At 47.0% G+C, this 18,228-nt stretch overlaps 1 protein-coding gene across 3 annotated transcripts in view; it reads right to left on the reverse strand.

Moving 5' to 3' along the window:
• LOC149353276 (superkiller complex protein 2-like) overlaps nucleotides 1-18,228 on the reverse strand; it is an 84,394-nt gene that overhangs the window by 11,730 nt on the left and 54,436 nt on the right. For all 3 annotated transcript variants that reach the window (XM_089582444.1, XM_089582445.1, XM_089582446.1), the window contains 4 exons: nucleotides 17,394-17,690; nucleotides 14,540-14,694; nucleotides 9,044-9,245; nucleotides 2,436-2,765 (listed from right to left, as the gene is read on the reverse strand). In XM_089582444.1, coding sequence (XP_089438570.1) covers nucleotides 2,436-2,765; nucleotides 9,044-9,245; nucleotides 14,540-14,694; nucleotides 17,394-17,690 — 984 coding nt within the window. The remainder of the gene's footprint in view (nucleotides 1-2,435; nucleotides 2,766-9,043; nucleotides 9,246-14,539; nucleotides 14,695-17,393; nucleotides 17,691-18,228) is intronic.

The following is an 18,228-nucleotide window of genomic DNA, read 5'->3' on the forward strand; positions in this document are numbered from 1 at the left end:
GTGTCATTATAGGGTGTCACAGGAGACAATTTTCTGCATAAAGTTGGCAAAGTACAGAACAACCTCAAACTGATTGTAAAAGCTCTAGCAATTCAGGGCTTGATGAAAATGCACGATACTACATGAATATTCACAAAAAAGAAGGGAAAGAATGTCACACATCATTAAAGCTACTGAAAACAAACCTGCCACAAGCAGCAACCTTTAGCATCCATACAACAATGCACTGAAGATGTCAAAACAGACTGTTAACCTGGTACCTCGAATACTTTCATATTCCGGTTGTTTTGGTTGGTTTTGGTTTTATGGGCACCTGTATTGGAACTGGTTAAGCGAGCAGGCAGCGTAAACATGTTTGATACCCTGCCCTTAAAAAGACACTGGGGACAAATTCAATTTCACCTATGCTAATACAGTACGCATTTGAGCGAGAAAAAAGCTACTTTCATAGAATTAAGTTCTTTATTTACCAGAATACCGGACAGTCTCCAGGGATAAATGTTACCATGTCGAACATTCCCGGGCAAGTACTTTGAAAATTTGGAAAACTGTACGACACTGCTATGGAAATATTGAAGGTAATGGTCCATTCTTCTGATAGGTAGCAAAACATTTCTTTTAGAGTGCTTCCATCGATCACATAGAACAGTTAAGACTGCCACAGAAAAACAATGGGGAACGCTTTTTATGATAGCAAAAACGTTAATAGAAGAAAAAAAAAATCAAGACGGCCGTTCGGTGATCCGCGGATATGTTGATTGTTATAGTTAAATCTTACAATCGATGAAAAAAGTTGTGTTCATAAAGGATTTTGTGCCCAAAGATCTTTTCTCCAGAGTTGTTGGGTATGTTACAGAGTAGGGTAACAAAATAATTACGACACTATGTTGACAAGGGCACAAGGAAATAGAGACCTGCTAAAAGTTGTATCGTGGCAGTGATACTTCTCATTTTACAATTCTGGAAAGTGCATTTGTAAGGAACAGCAATAGCGTAGAGGTAAAGCATCTGCCTCGCGTGCAAGAGGTCCGAGGTTCGAATCCCGGTGCCATGCAATTCTCCACCGGGATAAAAAAAAAAAAAAAACTCCGCGTGTTGATGGAATTACCAGGCCTGGAGTGCGGTTTGATCTCGGTGACCAGAACCGACAATGCACTTCCCCACCAGAACAGGATTTGGCCACCCTGGTGTAATACTTGGCCGCAACCTTCTATGAACAAACCATTTAACCCTCGGCCCTTAGTCCCCAGCGGCTGCGGAGCAACTGACCAAGGCGGCGGTCAGATCTGTGACGCAGCGGAGGGTGCTAAGAATCACTGGCTCCGTACAGGCCGCCATTGGAAACTGAACCTGGCAACGTTTAACGCTGGAACCTTATCCAGTGAGGCTAGCTCAAGAGTGGTGTTGGAGGAATTAGCGGGTATTAAATGGGATGTCATAGGGCTTACTGAGGTTAGGAGGACAGATGAGGCGTCTCAGACAGATGAGGATGTCTCCGATAGCAGACAGACGAGAACTAGGTGTGGGATTCCTCATAAATCAGGATATAGCTGGCAACATCGAGGAGATTTATAGAATTAACGAGAGGGTGGCAGCTATCGTAATTAAGCTTAATAAGAGGTACAAGCTGAAGGTGGTGCAGGCCTACGTGCCTACATCAAGCCATGATGACCAGATCGTTGAAACCTTCTATGAAAATGTGGAATCGGCAATGACCAAAGTAAAATCACAGTACACTGTACTGATGGGCGACTTTAATGCGAAGGTAGGCAAAAAGCAGGCTGGAGACCACGCAGTAGGCGACTATGGCAGAGGTTCTAGGAATAGCAGGGGAGAGTTATTAGTAGAGTTCGCAGATAAAAGTAATTTACGAATCATGAATACCCTCTTCCACAAACGAGCAAACAGGAAGTGGGCGAGGAAGAGCCCCGATGGTGAGACTAAAAATGAAATAGTTGATTTCACGAGGGAAGAACAAGTTAGCTGATGTCACAATGTCCAGCCACGAGTTCAGGCGAACTGTAAATTTATAAATTTATGGTTTGGTTTGGTTTACGGGGGTTTAACGTCCCAAAGCGACTCAGGCTATGAGATACGTCGTAGTGAAGGGCTCCAGAAATTTCGACCACCTGGGGTTCTTTAACGTGCACTGACATCACACAGTACATGGGCCTCTAGAATTTCACCTCCATAGAAATTCGATAGCCGCGGCCGGGATCGAACTTGCACCTTTCGGGCCAGCAGCCGAGCACCATAACCACTGAGCCATTGCGGCGGATTTTTAAATTTACGAATGCTTGGGAGGTTTGGATACTTCAAACAGTAAAATACATTGCAAATTGAATAGCATATACCATCTGTAAGCATTTTAAAATTTTAAACATCCATACACCCCTCACTACCAGACTTGTCTGGTCAAGACAGCAAATGCTTACAGCTGCCATTGGGGGGGGGATGTATGGCGGGGATTCCGAGCGCTGCTCATAGACGAAGCAGGAGAAGAGGCCGGCTACTTCTGGTGCACCCATGGTGAGCAGAGACTCCTGAAGCAGCAACTCCGTGAGCATCACTTCGTGGGTGGAGAGAGCACGTGCCACACGACCCTTGAGTGTCAGCGTACCACTTGGCTCAACGTAGCCAAGTCGCTCCAGTGCCAGCACGTGGCTCCGGTAGTCAGGCATGGAAACAAGGCTTTCCTCCGACAGCTGGTGCTCCAGGCGCCGCACCTCCTCCGACAGCTTCCGACGCCGGTGCTCCTGCTCAAACTGCCCGCCCAGGCATTCCACATTCAGTGCAACTCCAAGCAAGTGCTTGTTTGCACACTGGCTCTAAAAGTATTTAATGCACAAATAGAAAATCAGCAAAAAGTGCAATGTTAAAAGATTACTTAATACGAAATTGTCAGCTGCCAACAAGCGACAGTAGCAAGTGCCACAATACTGGCTTGCAGCAAGAGCCTATTCAGCAAGTGGTTCCCAAGGACGTGCTTTTGTTATTTGCACACACACACCTCCGGTTCAATTCAAAACTTGCATTGCACAGCCAAGGAAGCAGGCGATAGTCATCAAGCCAAGAAGTCCTGAATAAGATAGTTATCTGACTAAACTGCATTCAGGGTTCACTACCAAGTCTAAAGGTGCAGCACTACTTGATCAAGGGTTACAACGAAAATGATGCAACCAAGCATGTGCTTACCGACCACTTGCCTAATAATGTGATGACTACCACACAGACACAGCCAGAATAATACAGGGCAAGCAGTGGTGCTCCACCACCTTTTTAATTGCCTTCTAATAGGAAGTAGGAGGTTTGGTATCTAATACAGTCGATTCCATACAATATAAAACCAAGATATATCAAGTTAATGTTTTATCGAACAGCAGTCAAAACAACTCATTGAAAGCCCCACGCAAAAAAGTTCTACACCACTACTGCATGTGTTTACCCAAACTCCCGTTAAGCGGAACATTCACTGCATTGAGTGGCATGGCAGCATGCCACGTCCCGGCAAGTTGTGCTTCTTTTAATGGTGCTAGCAGTCATCTTCTGCATGCAGAGCTACATCATTGCACAGCCTTGGAGAGAAGGAAGCACAGCCAAGTTGACTGCGTGGCTTTAGTCAGCTGCTGGCAGCAGTGGCCAGCAGATGACTAAATACACTGTGAAGCTGCATGACGAGGAGAATGGGGGGCGTGGTAGGGTGCGAAAGGCAACAAAGGAGGAAGGAGAAACCATGCAAGAGGAGTCTAGTTCTACAGCAACAGCTGTTAAGTGCCCATTTCTGTGTTTCGTATCATCATAGTAGTAGTAGTATAGCAGTCGTCGTCGTCGTAACCAGAGGGTGCAGTGCCATGGGAACCACTCGGAGGGTGGTTACCATGGAAGGAGAAGGGCATGATGTGAGCGAGTGTAAGCGAGCGGGCGGAGTGAGTGAGTGAGTGAGAGAGAGAGTGAGGGAGAGTGAGTGAGGGAGAGTGAGGGAGAGAGAGTGAAGTGAAATGAGTGGAGTGAGTGAGTGGAGTGAGTGAGTGGAGTGAGTGAGTGAGTGGAGTGAGTGAGTGTGAGTGAGTGAGTGAGTGAGTGAGTGAGTGAGTGAGTGGAGTGAGTGAGCGAGCGAGCGAGCGTGTGTTGTGTGTGTGTGTATGCGTGAGTGAGTGAGTGAACTTTTATTATCCAACAGAAAAGGCATCCCCCCCCCAACGCTAAAGCCAAGGGGGCAGGGACGCCACCTAGACGCAGGCCAGGAGGTCTTGTTCCCTGGCAGCGTCTTCGGCCAGTCAGACGAGGAGGAGCTGGAGCCCATGGTACAGGCTTCGCAGCAGGGTCTCCCAGGTTTCTTATTCAGATCAGATAGGTGCATAAGCTGCGAGTCGAAAGGATCCCTTGACCACAGAATTTGGAAATGTCGCATTCTACCAGGAGGACGCGAGTGGGTGGTCACCACCAGAGCCATCCAAAGGGTGTCTACCATAGAAGGAGGAGGGTATCCCGAAAGCGGAGGAATCCCCAACCGGCAAAAAGATACCGTGGAAGGAAGAGGGTATGGTGAGAGCATAAAAAGGCATAACTGGTGGGTGGTTTTTACGAGAACCAGCCAGAGGGAAGCTACCCTGGTAGGAGGAGGGGCGTTACCACGAAAGGAGGATGGTATGGCAAGATCATAGAAAGACACGACCGGAAGGTGTTTACCATGGGAACTGTACGGAAAGTGGTTACCGTGGAAGGAGGAGAGTGTGGCGAGAGCATAGGAAAGCTTAACAGGAGCATGGTTATCATGGAAGGAGGAATGATGGCGGGAGCCTAAGGCACAAGCAGAGGGTAGTTGCCATTGGAACTACCCTGACGGTAGTTACCCTGGAAGAAGGAGAGTTTGAGGAGAGCACACGAATGCATAACCGGAGGTGGTCACCATGCGCACCATACCAAGGTTGGTTCCCATGGAAGTGGGAGGGAGAGTACGACTAGAACGGAGGAATGTAGCAAAGTTGATCTGGGGCAGCTGCTGCAAAATGTGCCACATGAGGAGAGGGTCAATGGTGGCACCGCACTCCTAGAGCAACAGACTGGACAGGAAAGGTAGTTGAGGAGTATGTGAGAACTAAAAAGAGCACTCTAGAACTACACAGATATGAAGCTGCTCTCATATTCGCTACCTCAACATACCATATTTACTCGCCAAATTTACGCACTTTTTTTTCCTGAAATTAAAACTTCATAAAGGGGGTACGCAAATTATGCAGAGATTTCGCAAACACATCCTAAAAAACTCTACAAAGGTCACATATAAATCGACCCTACAACTGGCGGCCCTCGATGGCAAAAAAAAGAAGAAAAAAAAAAGACGCATACTTACCCCTTCCCCGGGCCCGTCCCAGACCCACATGTTCGGATCAGAGAAGATTGCCGCATGGTATGTGCATCACGGAGTGATGCGATTTGATAGCTGTTATTTTGCGTCCCCCCAAAGGCGCATGGTTTTCAAATGCCATGAGAAATGACCAAAATTAGTTGAGCAACATCAGCGAAGGTAATCGCGTTTTCAAAATTCTAAAAACTGATATGCCTAATACTAACGGCTCGCTACAAACCTCTAATTACAATCAGGCACCCACCTGCAATAGTAAAAAAGTTCACTAAAATATGGTTAATCACTTTACAAGTTAACATGGTTTGCTGGTTTTTTGACGTCCACCAACACTGGTGTTACTATGCCGCAAAAAGCTTCTCTTTCCCTCAAAACCCTTATTTTTAATAATTAGATGGCGGGCTTCCCGGTATTACAAATTCTCGATAAATGTCCAATACAGCCAAACCCTGCTAAAGATATTTTCACTACAACAAAAGTACAGTTAAGCCTCAATGTAACAAACTTTAGTGCAACAACATCCTCGATTTAAGGAAATATTTTAGTTTTCACAATTTTGCGTCCATAGAACACCACACATTTCTAACTTCTATATAACAAAGTAAATTTTGCCACTGTCAATGTAGCGAAATTTAACGTTCACTACTGGCTCGAAACAAACCCAAGGAAAAAATTGTACCGTGAGCTCAAGACGCTGAGCAGAGTGCACATTGAGGAGCGTAGCAGGGTGACTACATGAAAGCGGCCTTGTCCAGCTCGCAGATATAGACTTTTCCAGAGTGTAGATGCAAATGTTGAAACACTCCCTCTCTGAACTGTCACAAACTGGTCCTATTGATTCTTCCACAGTGCTAGCACCAGGTGCGCAGAACAGTCCAGCAAGCAATACGGCGGTGCCCAGGTAGCGCTTATTGCACAGGTCATGGAAAAGCAATGATGATAGCGGTAAGTGTGCTGACTGCACCGCCATATGGGGTAGTACAACCAAGGCTGCTGAACGTGGTATCGAGCAAATCCACTAGAAGGCACAAGCGTAGACACGGCCTGCCAGGCCAGCCTGAAGCTCTCATTACCTTTCATCTTGCCCAAAATCTGCACTGAATGCGGCGTGCTACCTGTGCTCAGAAGCAGCGTTCCACGTTTATCGTGTTTATTGATTCCCGAAGTTAGGTAAAAGGACTTAGAGTCACAACCATCAGCACACCCAGCTGCAAAGCCAGTCGTATGCTTCCCGCCTGACACCTCACTTTGAGCTCATACAATGCACGCACAGGCATACGAATGTGCATGCTCAAGCTTGCAGTGGAAAAGCGACGAGGCACAGGGTGGGCCTGATTTCATTTCATTAGGTGCCATCGACACAGAGGATGAGGGAGGGAGGAGAGGAAAGCCAACGTGGCTCCCCACCACCAACATATCTTCGTTTCTTTGCCTCCTTCCCATTAGGCAGCAGCACTCATCACCGTCATGTCAACGATGATGACAGTGAAACTAAAACTCAAGACAGGTGGACTGTCCCCATCACAGACGGGTTGCTCAATGCGATAGACATGATGAGGTGGTTCACGAGCTCACTGCACGAGGAGAGCCACCTGAACAAGTGACAAGCCATCTGCACGTGGTGGCGCCAAAGTGCACAGTGGCGAGTCGTCACTGGAGTCTTAAGGGATTAGCACTGGTGTCACACAGTTTGGTGACCCCCCGTGTGCTGGGTGGGGGTGTGGGTCGAGTGTCATATGTGAAGGCCGTTGGCTTGATAATTGAGCTACTCCTGGGCTTGATAATTGGCTTGATAAGGCTTGATAACTGTGCTACTCCTGGGTTGTGCCATTGGCGGAAATTGGTGAAGACTCCAGCACTGGCGTCCTTGTGCGAGTGCGATACGCAAAGGTTCACACCAGACTTTGGTGGAGAAGTCAGTGGGGTCAGCGGCGGCGATGACAGCAGCAATGGCAAGACGAACCCTTCCCAGAATTGGAGAATGTGCAGATGAGGACCAGCTGTGGGATGGTGTCACATGAGTGGTGAGGATGTGTGTCCGATGTTGATTTGTGGCCATCTCCGATGGAAAGAAGGAGCATCGCCAGAGTGCGGGCATCGCCGCCCCGGGGTTGAACCTCAGACCCTCTTGGTGGGCATTGTGTGTGAAGGGTATTTAACCACAATGCATGTAAGGATAAGGAATGGACTTTTGATTTGGATGATGAGGTGAACAAATAAATTTCAACCTGTAGCCCGATAATTCGAATGCAACAAAATACATGAGATTTTACTGACTTCACTATATCAAGGTTTAAACATATTTCCAATTCCCCATCAGAAACCATATAAAATAATGCCATTAATTTCCTTCACAATGAACTAGAGCGGGGCTCCACTTCAACACAATTCTAGTGAAGATAAGGAGAATTTAACCATTTTTTCTGAAATGTAAGGGACATAATTCCACCAATTTGTTTATTTCAGCACATTCAAAGATGCTTAGTGCGTTCAATACCTCATTTGGATTCACCAGTGCCTGCCAAAGTCGGCATGCACTTCAATATGCGACCTTCCATTTCCTGCCCATGCTGCAGTGCTCGTCGCTGATCGCTGCTCTACAGCAGACAGGAAAGTGAAGGTAATGTGACATGGACGCCACGGAGTGCTGTAAACTGGTGAATGTTGCAGCACCAAAGATGCACGATGCTTGAAACACACACACGAAGGCCAAAATTTGTTGAGCCACAGTGACAAGGGTAATCGCATTTTGGAAATTTTAAAAACTGATATGCCTACTATTAACAGCCAGCAACAAATCTGCAATTGCAATGAGGGACCTAACTGTAATACAGTCGAACCTCATTATAACGAAACGGCATATGACGAAATTGTGAATATAACTAAGCAATGAAGATTTGCTACGAAGCTCGGTCAACAAGGGCTATAACAAAGCTATGGCTATAATGAAGTAATTGCCGGGCCCCTTCAACTTCGTTATAAAGAGGTTCAACTGTAGCTAATAACATAGCCTTAGGAATTATTTAACCAGCTTGGTAGTTAACAGGATTAACCAGTTTACTGATGTATGCCAACACTGGTATTTCAATGCCAGAGAGCCATTCTATACCTCAAAAACCCTGTTTGCAAATATTCTGGGTAACCTTCGCAGAAACAGCCTGTACATACCCTCACAGCGTGTGCTCAAGCCACCAAAAATTGGCAACATACTGAAAAGCCGATGAACGAATGTCACTTGAACTTTTCAGTTTAGCGAACTTTTGCAGAATCCCCCACCGAAACCACCCACTTTCCTACAGAAATGAATTTTGAAAAAATTTCAGCACACTGCAACTTTCAGTTCAGTACATTTTTTGATGAGCATCAACTTAATGCTTCTGAATCAGAATGCATTATTTCGGCAGATGTGCAACAAATTTCGTATGCACAGGCATAGTACCACCATGCAGAAGAATGCTTACCCTTCCCGGCTCCAATGCTAATTTATAACAGCAAACAGGAAAGCAGCCTGCTTCAGTGTATGCTAGCTCGTTAATATCATATATTTGAGATTTTTCACAGCTACAAACCAATAAAAACACATTTCCTTGGTCTGGGCTGCCACAGGGAAAAATGCATGGCAAAGTGGGGTTGAGTTGTCAGTTAGCATGCTACCTGTTAGGCTGCACTCACACTTACATGAGCCTCAAATAGTGGGCAGGTGAGGCACTTGCTTTCCAGCAGCTTTTCCTCAAGCTGCTGGCTGCGTTTCACCAAGTCCACAGTCTCCATGGCTGACAGGCGAAGGTCTTTAAGCACATTAATGACTGGCAGACCGCCAGGGTGAGCTTCCACTAGCTCGAGCAGTTCTCGACCCAGCACATTCCGACACTGTGGTTGCCTGCATAAATTTTTCACATGACTATGGGAAGCCTTGCTACAAGCCATGGTGTAAGGCATATAGGTGAGGACACAACACACGAAACACACTGGATGCTAGCCGCCAGATAAAGTTCCACTCATGCACCTCCAAATCAGGCCTGTGATCCCAGCAGCTTTTACTGGCCAAGCAATGAAACTCCGCTGGCAGAAACAAAAACATACATGAACTACCTCACTGCCATAGAAACCACAAATGATTAAAATAAATTTTAATTCAGCTCCAAAAAGTCCTTAAATGCTCTTTCTCACGATCCGAGATCTGTCGCTAGCGCGATAGTTGGTGACATATAACCTTGAGAACGATAGCACTGAATAGTAGTGGCATCACAGCACAGTAACGTGACATACTATGAATGGCGACGCACGATACCAGCCAGGCCTGATCGGCAAATATATGCTGCCACTGACACACCAGCCAGCACAAGCATCGGCGGCCAAGTGAAACCTTAATGCCGATGAACTGATGACCTGACTAGTTGCTCTTGTCTATACCTTATCCGTATTATTACTGCTATATTTCATATGTTCACCCTTCCACAATCACCAGTGGTACAAGTAAGCATAGTAAGTCCGCGTACAAGTGCAATGTCGGCAATTATGGAGAGTGAGTTCACATGTTTTAGCAAATACAAATGGTCATCAAGCATAATACTAGTACTGACAACAGTGACCTGAAATGAACCACTGCTTACATCTTAGGACGCACATACATCAATCGGGAAGTGCCACTGCTATGCGGTATAATGCAGTCTGCCGACCAAAGCTGCAGGCGCCCGGCAGCAGTCATTAGCACCCCTTGTGCACAACAAATTGAGCCACTTTAATTATTGCAAATCGGGGCCGAACATACTTCTAGATAAATCAGTTTAAAGTCAAGTACTATTGGACACATCGGAAAAAGCAGTTACAATGAGCAAGGAATGGCAGACCTACGCGGTGTCAACAATCTGGTTATGAAGTGTTTCCCAGGCTGATGCTCGCATTCATCGGTGATTCTTTCAGACAAGTAAACACAACCAGAACAAAAAAAAAGGACATTGTTGACCATAAGAAGAACGTACCGTATTTACTCGCACAATAGGTGCACCTTTTTTCCAGAAAATCCAGCTCAAAGTTCAGGGTGCGCCTATTACGCGGGGTAAAATTTCCGGAAATTTTTCAACTCGCAAAATTGAACACGCTGCGTAAACGCACTCGTGTACGGGCCGCACCCCGTTTTCCCGAAGGAATTATTAAAAAAAAAAAAAGATTCGTGTAAGGGCCGCACCGAAACTTTCCATGACCCACGCGGGAATAGCCTTCGGAATGCACGCGCCGAGGCCTCCGCGATCGGCTCCGGCTGCGCGCAACGGGCGCTTGATCGCGGAGGCCACACACGCGCACAGGAGCTTCCAGACGCCGCCCATGGAGGGCGCCCAAGGCCAAGCTCATCATCATCATCAACGTTTTCCTTCGCCGTGAGCTTCCGCTATCCATATCGCCATCAGCATCTCCATCTCCAGTTTTTTTTTTTGTTGCTGACAAGCGCTGGGATCTGCGGTAGCACATTAGTTCATCGTAGTTTGTGGCTTTGCCGCCGAGCGTTGCTGTTTTAGCTCGACGGGCAAGCACCTTAACAGCTAAACAGCTGGGAGTTTGCTCTTGAACACGGCAAGCATGCGGCAGGTCGGAAATTCGACGTGGCCGAGAAGTGTGGCAGTTGCGACTGCGGCGTGCCTAAATTTTCGTACGAGACTCCAAACGCCGAGGTTTGCGCGGGCCTAAGTCGGGAACGTTTCCGGCTGGAGATGAAGCTTTCCAAACAGACGCTTAAAGTGAGCATCCCTGAAAACTGTGTGCGGCTGTTCCACGCGATGTCGTTGTACAAGCTGTGGGTCCGCAGCAGCTGCGACGGCAGCAGCATTAATGAGGACTAGCAGTCAGTTCAGCAAAAACTTTGTTAAAATAAAGATTGGGGGGCGGGGGGTGGCGAGGCGTCGGCTTGCAATCGTGTAAATACAGTATTGATCACAGTGCCAAGTTCGGGGTGCGCCTATTATGCGCGGAAATAAAAAAATCTGATTTTTCGCGCCCAAACTAGGGGTGCGCCTATTATGCGAGTAAATACGGTAGCTTACATTTCATGCTGAACAAGCCAGCAGTTGCTGCCTGTGCACATGCAGCTATGTAAACAGAAGTAGTACCAAGGTGAAGTCGTTGTCATGGATGCATTCCTGGGGGAATTAAGAACTCGCGCGGTAAATGCCGAGTCCTATAGAATTATCTTGATGAATTCATTTAGTGAATACATGGACTGTTCGCTAAAGAAGCGGCAGAAATGAAGTGAGCAGCAGATATCAAAATCAGCAGCCAAGGGATGCGGCTGAGTGGGCGGAGCCAACTACCAACTAGGACTGGCACATAGCTGGTCATTTCGTTTTCTCTTTAAAAGCATTCTCACTGTTCTGTTACACCAATGTGCATTCCCCTCCCTTAGGTCCACATTCGTAATTCGAACATTTTTTGCGATCCCTTGAAGTTCGAATTAACAAGCTTTTACAGTATAGCATTTTTATACTGTCTTCTTTCTTTCGTACTTTGCACTCAGGAGAACAGATGACTGCCATATAAAGACTGGTTAGCTTTTCATGCTTGGAACAAAAGTTTTTTTTTGACCATTATTCCTGCTCATGAGATACCATAATTGCTCGCATAATGGTCGCACTTTTTTTTTTTTTTTTCAGAAAATTGACACAGGTTTAGGGGTGCGATTGGTTTGGTTTGGTTTATGGGGTTTAACGTCCCAAAGCGACTGAGGCTATGAGAGACGCCGTAGTGAAGGGCTTCGGAAATTTCGACCACCTGGGGTTCTTTAACGTGCACTGACATCGCACAGTACACGACCGCCGCAGCCGGGATCGAACCCGCGTCTTTCGGGTCAGCAGCCGAGCACCATAGCCACTGAGCCACTACGGCGGCTTTAGGGGTGCGATCGTTACACGGGGTAAATTTTCTATAAAAAAAATATTTTAGCATCGAAAACGCAAACAAGTTGCAGGTCAGAACCAAACCAAACCAATCTTACACTAGCTACTAATAATACCCTTGTCACATAGGCGCGCTTGACAGTGGTTTAGGTAACCGCGGTTTTCACCAACTGTGGTTACTGCAGTCCACACAGCAGACCAAACCGGGGTTACGCCGCTAACTGCGGTTATCGAGAACCGAGCTTGGCGACCTCGGCTTGCGTCGTTAAATGAGAAAATTGCGGCGTCTGTGGACGGAAAGTGCCCGTAGGCATCCGTGCGAGAAAAGAGCATGAGCTGGCCCGCTTCAAGAACGTACTTTCTTCGCACTAAATCATGTTTCAAGAGCAACCCATCAAACTAGGTCATGCGACGGCACTTTTATGCAGCCTTCGATCTTGTCCAAAGGTGCAGCAATGTCCCACAGTGCTCAAGCTACGCATTTTACCGCCGTTACGCCGAAAAATGTCCTGTTCCCGCCGCATCGTTGAAGCAGGTGACACGATTCGAGATAACTGCAGTTAATTTGGTAACTGCAGACCGCGGTTAAGCATAACCGCATTTAGACTGCCCGTGACACATCGGAACCCATTTGCTGCAGGATGACTGCAGGTCAGCCAGCAGGCGGCTGCCACTGTAACAGTGCGGGAGATCAAAACAAAACTGGCGGCTGACAGAGCAAGATGGTCATCTGCACGCGCCATCCGTCAGCAAGTGCTGACAGATAGCAAGTACGATCATCGTCGGCTAGATTTGGCATACGATAAATTGCAGCCAAAAGTTCGGGGTGTGATCATTCTGCGGGGAATAAAAAAAATTTAATTTTGACAACAAAATTCAGGGGTGCAATCATTACGCGAGTGCAATCATTATGCGAGTAAATATGGTATGTTTGTCCTGGGAAATGTAAAGTAGCATTCTTATTGCTAATACCATATTTACTCCCATAATAAGCTCACTTTTTTTTTTTTTTTCAGAAAATCCGGCTCAAAGTTCGGGGTGCGCCTATATGCAGCGTAAAATTTCCGGAAATTTTTCGAGTCGCAAAATTTAACATACCGCATAGATGCACCCATGTACAGGCTGCACCCTGTTTTCCTGAAGGAAACATTAAAAAAAAAAAAGATCCGTATAAGGGCCGCACCCAAACTTTTTACAACCCATGCGGAATAACCTTCGAAATGCACGCGCCGTGGCCTCCGCGATCAGCCCTGGCTGCGAGCAACGTTGCTTGATCGCGGAGGCCACACACGCACATAAGAGCTTCCAGTTGCCGCTCACGGATGGCGCCCGAGGCCAAGCTCAGCATTATCATTAACTTTTTCCTCCGCCGCAACTTTCGCTATCTACATCGGCATAAGTATCACCAGCTCCTTTTTTTTTTGTCGCTGTCAAAGGCCCGGGATCTGTGGCAGTGTGTTAGTTCATCGTAGTTGTGGCTTTCGTATGCTGCCGCTGAGCAATACTATTTTAGCACGACGGGCAAGCACGTTAATAGCAACACGGCTGGGAGTTTGCTCTCGAACACGGCAAGCGTGCGGCAGGCCGGAAATTCGATGTGGCCGAGAAGTGTGGCAGTTGCGACTGCAGTGAGCCTAAATTTTCGTATTTGACTCCTAGCGCCGAGGTTTTCGGGGGCCTAAGTCGGGAAGGGTTCCGGCTGGAGATGAAGGTTTCCAAAACAGACGCTTAAAGTGAGCATCCCTGGAAACTGCACGGCTGTTCCATGCGATGTCGGTGTACGTGCTGTGGGTCCGCAGCAGCTGTGACGGCAGCAGCACTACTCAGTTCAGCAAAAACTTTGTTAAAATAAAGTTGGGGGAGGGGGAGGCGTCGGCTTGCAATCGTGTAAATACTACAGTGTAGATCACAGTGCCAAGTTCAGGGTGTGCCTATTATGCACGGAAATAAAAAAATCTGATTTTTCGCGACCAATCTGGGGGTGCGCCTATTATGCAAGTGCGCCTATTATGAGAGTAAATATGGTATACTGCAGTATTTTCCTTAAATATTTAAATGCAGTTCCCTCGGCAACACCTTCACAATAAAGCAGCAGAGCAAAAAAAAAACATGACTGCATCATGTGAGAGCAAAAAAAAAAAAACAAGTAAAGGTGTCATGCAAGAAAAAAACACTGCATTATACTCAACTGTGCTGCCATGCTAATGTGGCAACGCTTTATGTTTTCATAATGCAGCTCTACTTCTCACACAAATAAAATGCACTAAAACTGAAGACTCCAACTCACGACATGCGCTTCGGATCAATCTTGATGCTTTTGGCATAAATGCAGAGGACACTCTTGAACATGACGGTCATCTGCTGTACCGTCAAGGCTCCACTTGGGATCGAAATCTTTTTAGAGAGTGGCCAGGGCAGTGGCGTCCTGTCACTTGCCTGGGGCTGCAGGTAACATGCAGGGCAAATCATAAGGAGTCCTGCAAGGCTGATTAAATGATGTATGGCCAAGATCAGTGCAAAAAAACTTACAGAAATTAGCATACGCAAGGTAAAGTGAGTCTACTTATAAAAATTGAAATACAAGCAGAAAAATAGATCCTATATTTCACTAGCTCATTTCACTCACCCAGTTGCAACACTGGCTGCAAGTCAATCAGTACAATGCTCTCACATAAGTAGTGAAAGTTTGCATGCCAAGGCAGCCTTACCATAGAAAGCTGCATCGCATGTTAAATGCATGCTTTTTGATGGCTTCGTTTTTTTCAATATTCACTAGCGAGCGCAGGCAGTGTGCGCGGGTGTTGTCTCCCTGACTGGTGCTCATAATGAGGTAGAAATAGGGTTGCAAAAGTGTGTGTGTGTGTGTGTGTGCGCGTGCGTGCGTGTGCGTGAGAGAGAGAGAGTGTGTGTAGGCGTGCACGCACATGTGTGCATGTGTCACAGATGGTACAGAAAATCCCACAGATGGCAAGAAAAATTGCTGATGACTATGTTACTTCCTAATGCGAAATTTGTGCGAAATTGGCCACTACACCGCCACTCCTTCACCAGACGTCTTGTTGCAGTCGAGCGAGTGAGACGCATGGCTCCGAAGCGGCCCAGTGATTCCGCGCCAAGCTGTTCGGGGAAGCGGCCGTGGGTTGACCACAAGGCTTTCGCCAAGCACACTTTAGAATTTCCAAAGTGTCTTCGGTATTTTTTTAGGATTTTTTTGCACTCCCCCCCCTGGTGCACCGGTTGCTAAGGAGGGGAGGAGGCTGCGCTTTTACTTTCTCCTTTCCAAGCTCCCGCTCCATTGCTTTTGCAGCTTAAAGGGTGTCCACTGCTGGTGACAACGGCGATGGCGAAACGCAGAAACGGGCGCCTAAAAGCTGCGTTCTAAAAATAGAGGGATGAACATCAAGCAGACGTACGACGCACACAGCACGCTGAGCACCGTCACTTCAGGCAATCCTATACATGTCATTTGTCTATATATATACTCGCCCGCTGCCCGACCTTTATGTGGCGCCAGTTTTCCCAAAAACATTCGTACCAAAATTGTGATGCACTGTTTGTTGAGCAGCACTTCGGGTGGTGTCACATGATTTCTCGTTGCAAATAGCTTACATGTGACTGTCAAGTTGGAGGCCACAGGGATTTGGACCAATGACATATGCATTTCTAATTGTATGCCTTTCCAGACTGTTTCACCTTTTCCCTTAAGGCGCAGTTGAGGTGTCCACCAAGATGTGAGACAGTTATTGCGCCATTTCCTTTCCTCAAGAACCAATTTTTGTAACAAAACTGTGAAGCAACCGTTTGTCGTACAGCATTCCAGTGGCGTCGTGGGCACATGTGTGTGGGTGGTGCGTGTGTGGGTGATGCTGTGTGCAGATGGTGCAAGACTGTGTGTGTGGGTGGGTGGGCGTCAATGCACCCAGGGACAGTACTGCTTCCGTATTCCCACACGTAAGCAGTCTGAAGTGTCACTGCCAAATTTCCTTGGTTTGCTTTGTGGGCTCAAAGAAAGCTGCAGTAGTCAGAGACGTCTTTCACCATCACTTCTCTCCCTCAGCGGGGCTTCCTTCTCGGAGCGAAGGCCCTATTTAACCCCCGCCAATGACAAATGCTTTGCCCAAGACAACTAGTCCTGTGGTCAAAACATTGGCTAAGCACACCGAGGCTCCCCCCTGAGCACTTGTTCACTCAGCTTTGTTTTGTGTTATCAAATGCAAAGGAGTTAGATCAAAACTGCACACCCAACCAATTTTCAAGGAAGCAGCCAGTGGCAAATCTGCCACTTCAAATCCACTGCCAAAAGACACCACTCATGTTGATGCTTTGTTGTTGTGTCGGGTTTTGTGGTGTGTCAGTGGCTAAGGCTATTGCACGTCAAACACAAGTTTAGAAATATATGTGAGTGTTATGCTAGTGGACTATTCGTTTTCAAAATGTTACAGTCTGTTAGGAATCTAACAACCCATGACAAGTCTACAACTGCATTTCCTAATCAGAGCAGGACTAAGAGAAACAGGAAAGGCTCCTAGCAGAGAAGGAACAACAACAGATGTGTCACAACCACCCCTCTGCCATTCCTATGCCGAATGCAAGACCCAAATGGGCCAGGTCCACATAGATCACACCACCACAGACAGCACATTCTTGACAGTGCTCACCCTCACTCAGCTGAGCAAACATCGGTTGCCTGCGTAAGGCATGTGAGATCTTAATGAAACTCGACTCACTCTTATCACCCCCTTTTCTCAGCCACACCATTCCTCTGTCAGAGCTTCTCGCCACGAAACAGCTGGAGGTTGCAGCTTCTATGTTTGTATCATCCATACTGGCACAGAAGCATGTTCGAAACTAAGGAAATTCTGCCCATTGTGTGCAATTCATGAATTCAGTCTGACTATTTTACGCATTCATATCATAACGAACTTCATATCAACTGCAATAGCAGCACTGAAATTCCATTGTATTTTTATTTCAAGCGCATATTAGATTCATTTATCGGCATTTCAATATGCTGCATGTCAGTTTAACATGTCATTTACAATAAAAAATAAACTCAGCCTGCAAAAAAAGCACATCTTAATCATGTTAAGGAAAGAGTTAAACTAAAGTCAGAGGAACCGATACCATCTCCAGATACATACCTTAAGATCAGCTAACACCCACAACGTCAGCCTCTTCTCACGAGGTGCCAGGGAGCCCAGTGCCCCAAGCAGGTTCTGCCCCTCTGGGCAGCGTACAAGCAGCAAGCGGCCTGGAGAGAGGGAGCGCGTGGCCTGAGGTAGTGCGAGTACATGCTCCCAGGCAGCGACACGCACGGCACCTTCTTCCTCCAGAAGTTCATGGCACAGGTCCTGGCACGAGGGGCACTCAACAGGTGCCACAGAGCTTAGCTCTGTCTTCAGCGATGCACATCGCTCAGCTATGCTCGTGCTCTGACTCTGCACACAGAAGACCACCCCACAGCACAGCTGCAGAAGCCATGTGGCAACAGTCCCGGTTCCACAAATACAATTACACACAGCGGCTGCTATAGACTCATCACAGCTGCCTCGAATTAGCAAAAAACCACATTCAAGCACCACTTGCTAATGACTCTGGTGGCCTAATGATGCACCATATACTGAAACCAAATGCTGGACAACTGCTTTGTGATGTAACAGCGCAAAACACCGGGACAAGAGACAAGCGCTGAGACAAGAGACAAGGTGTTTTGCACTGTTCGATCACAAATGAGTAACCAACATGCCCAAGCTGCTGTCCTGGTGGACAAATGCGCAAACTCAAATGTCCCATCACAAGGTGGTGTGTGGTGTGGCACACAATGACAATTCAGCAAGGAAAGGAAACTGGAAGCCCAACTTGTTCATGCCATTCCATTACTGGAAACTAAGAGGCTACCGCAGTGCGATTACAGAAGATAAAAACTCTGTTTCACCCACAGCTTGGCAAGAGCCGGCACTCTTGGCATATGCTGCT

This window comes from Amblyomma mixtum, chromosome 3 (assembly GCF_055824585.1).
Source record: "Amblyomma mixtum isolate Tamu chromosome 3, ASM5582458v1, whole genome shotgun sequence".
Taxonomy (NCBI): domain Eukaryota; kingdom Metazoa; phylum Arthropoda; class Arachnida; order Ixodida; family Ixodidae; genus Amblyomma; species Amblyomma mixtum.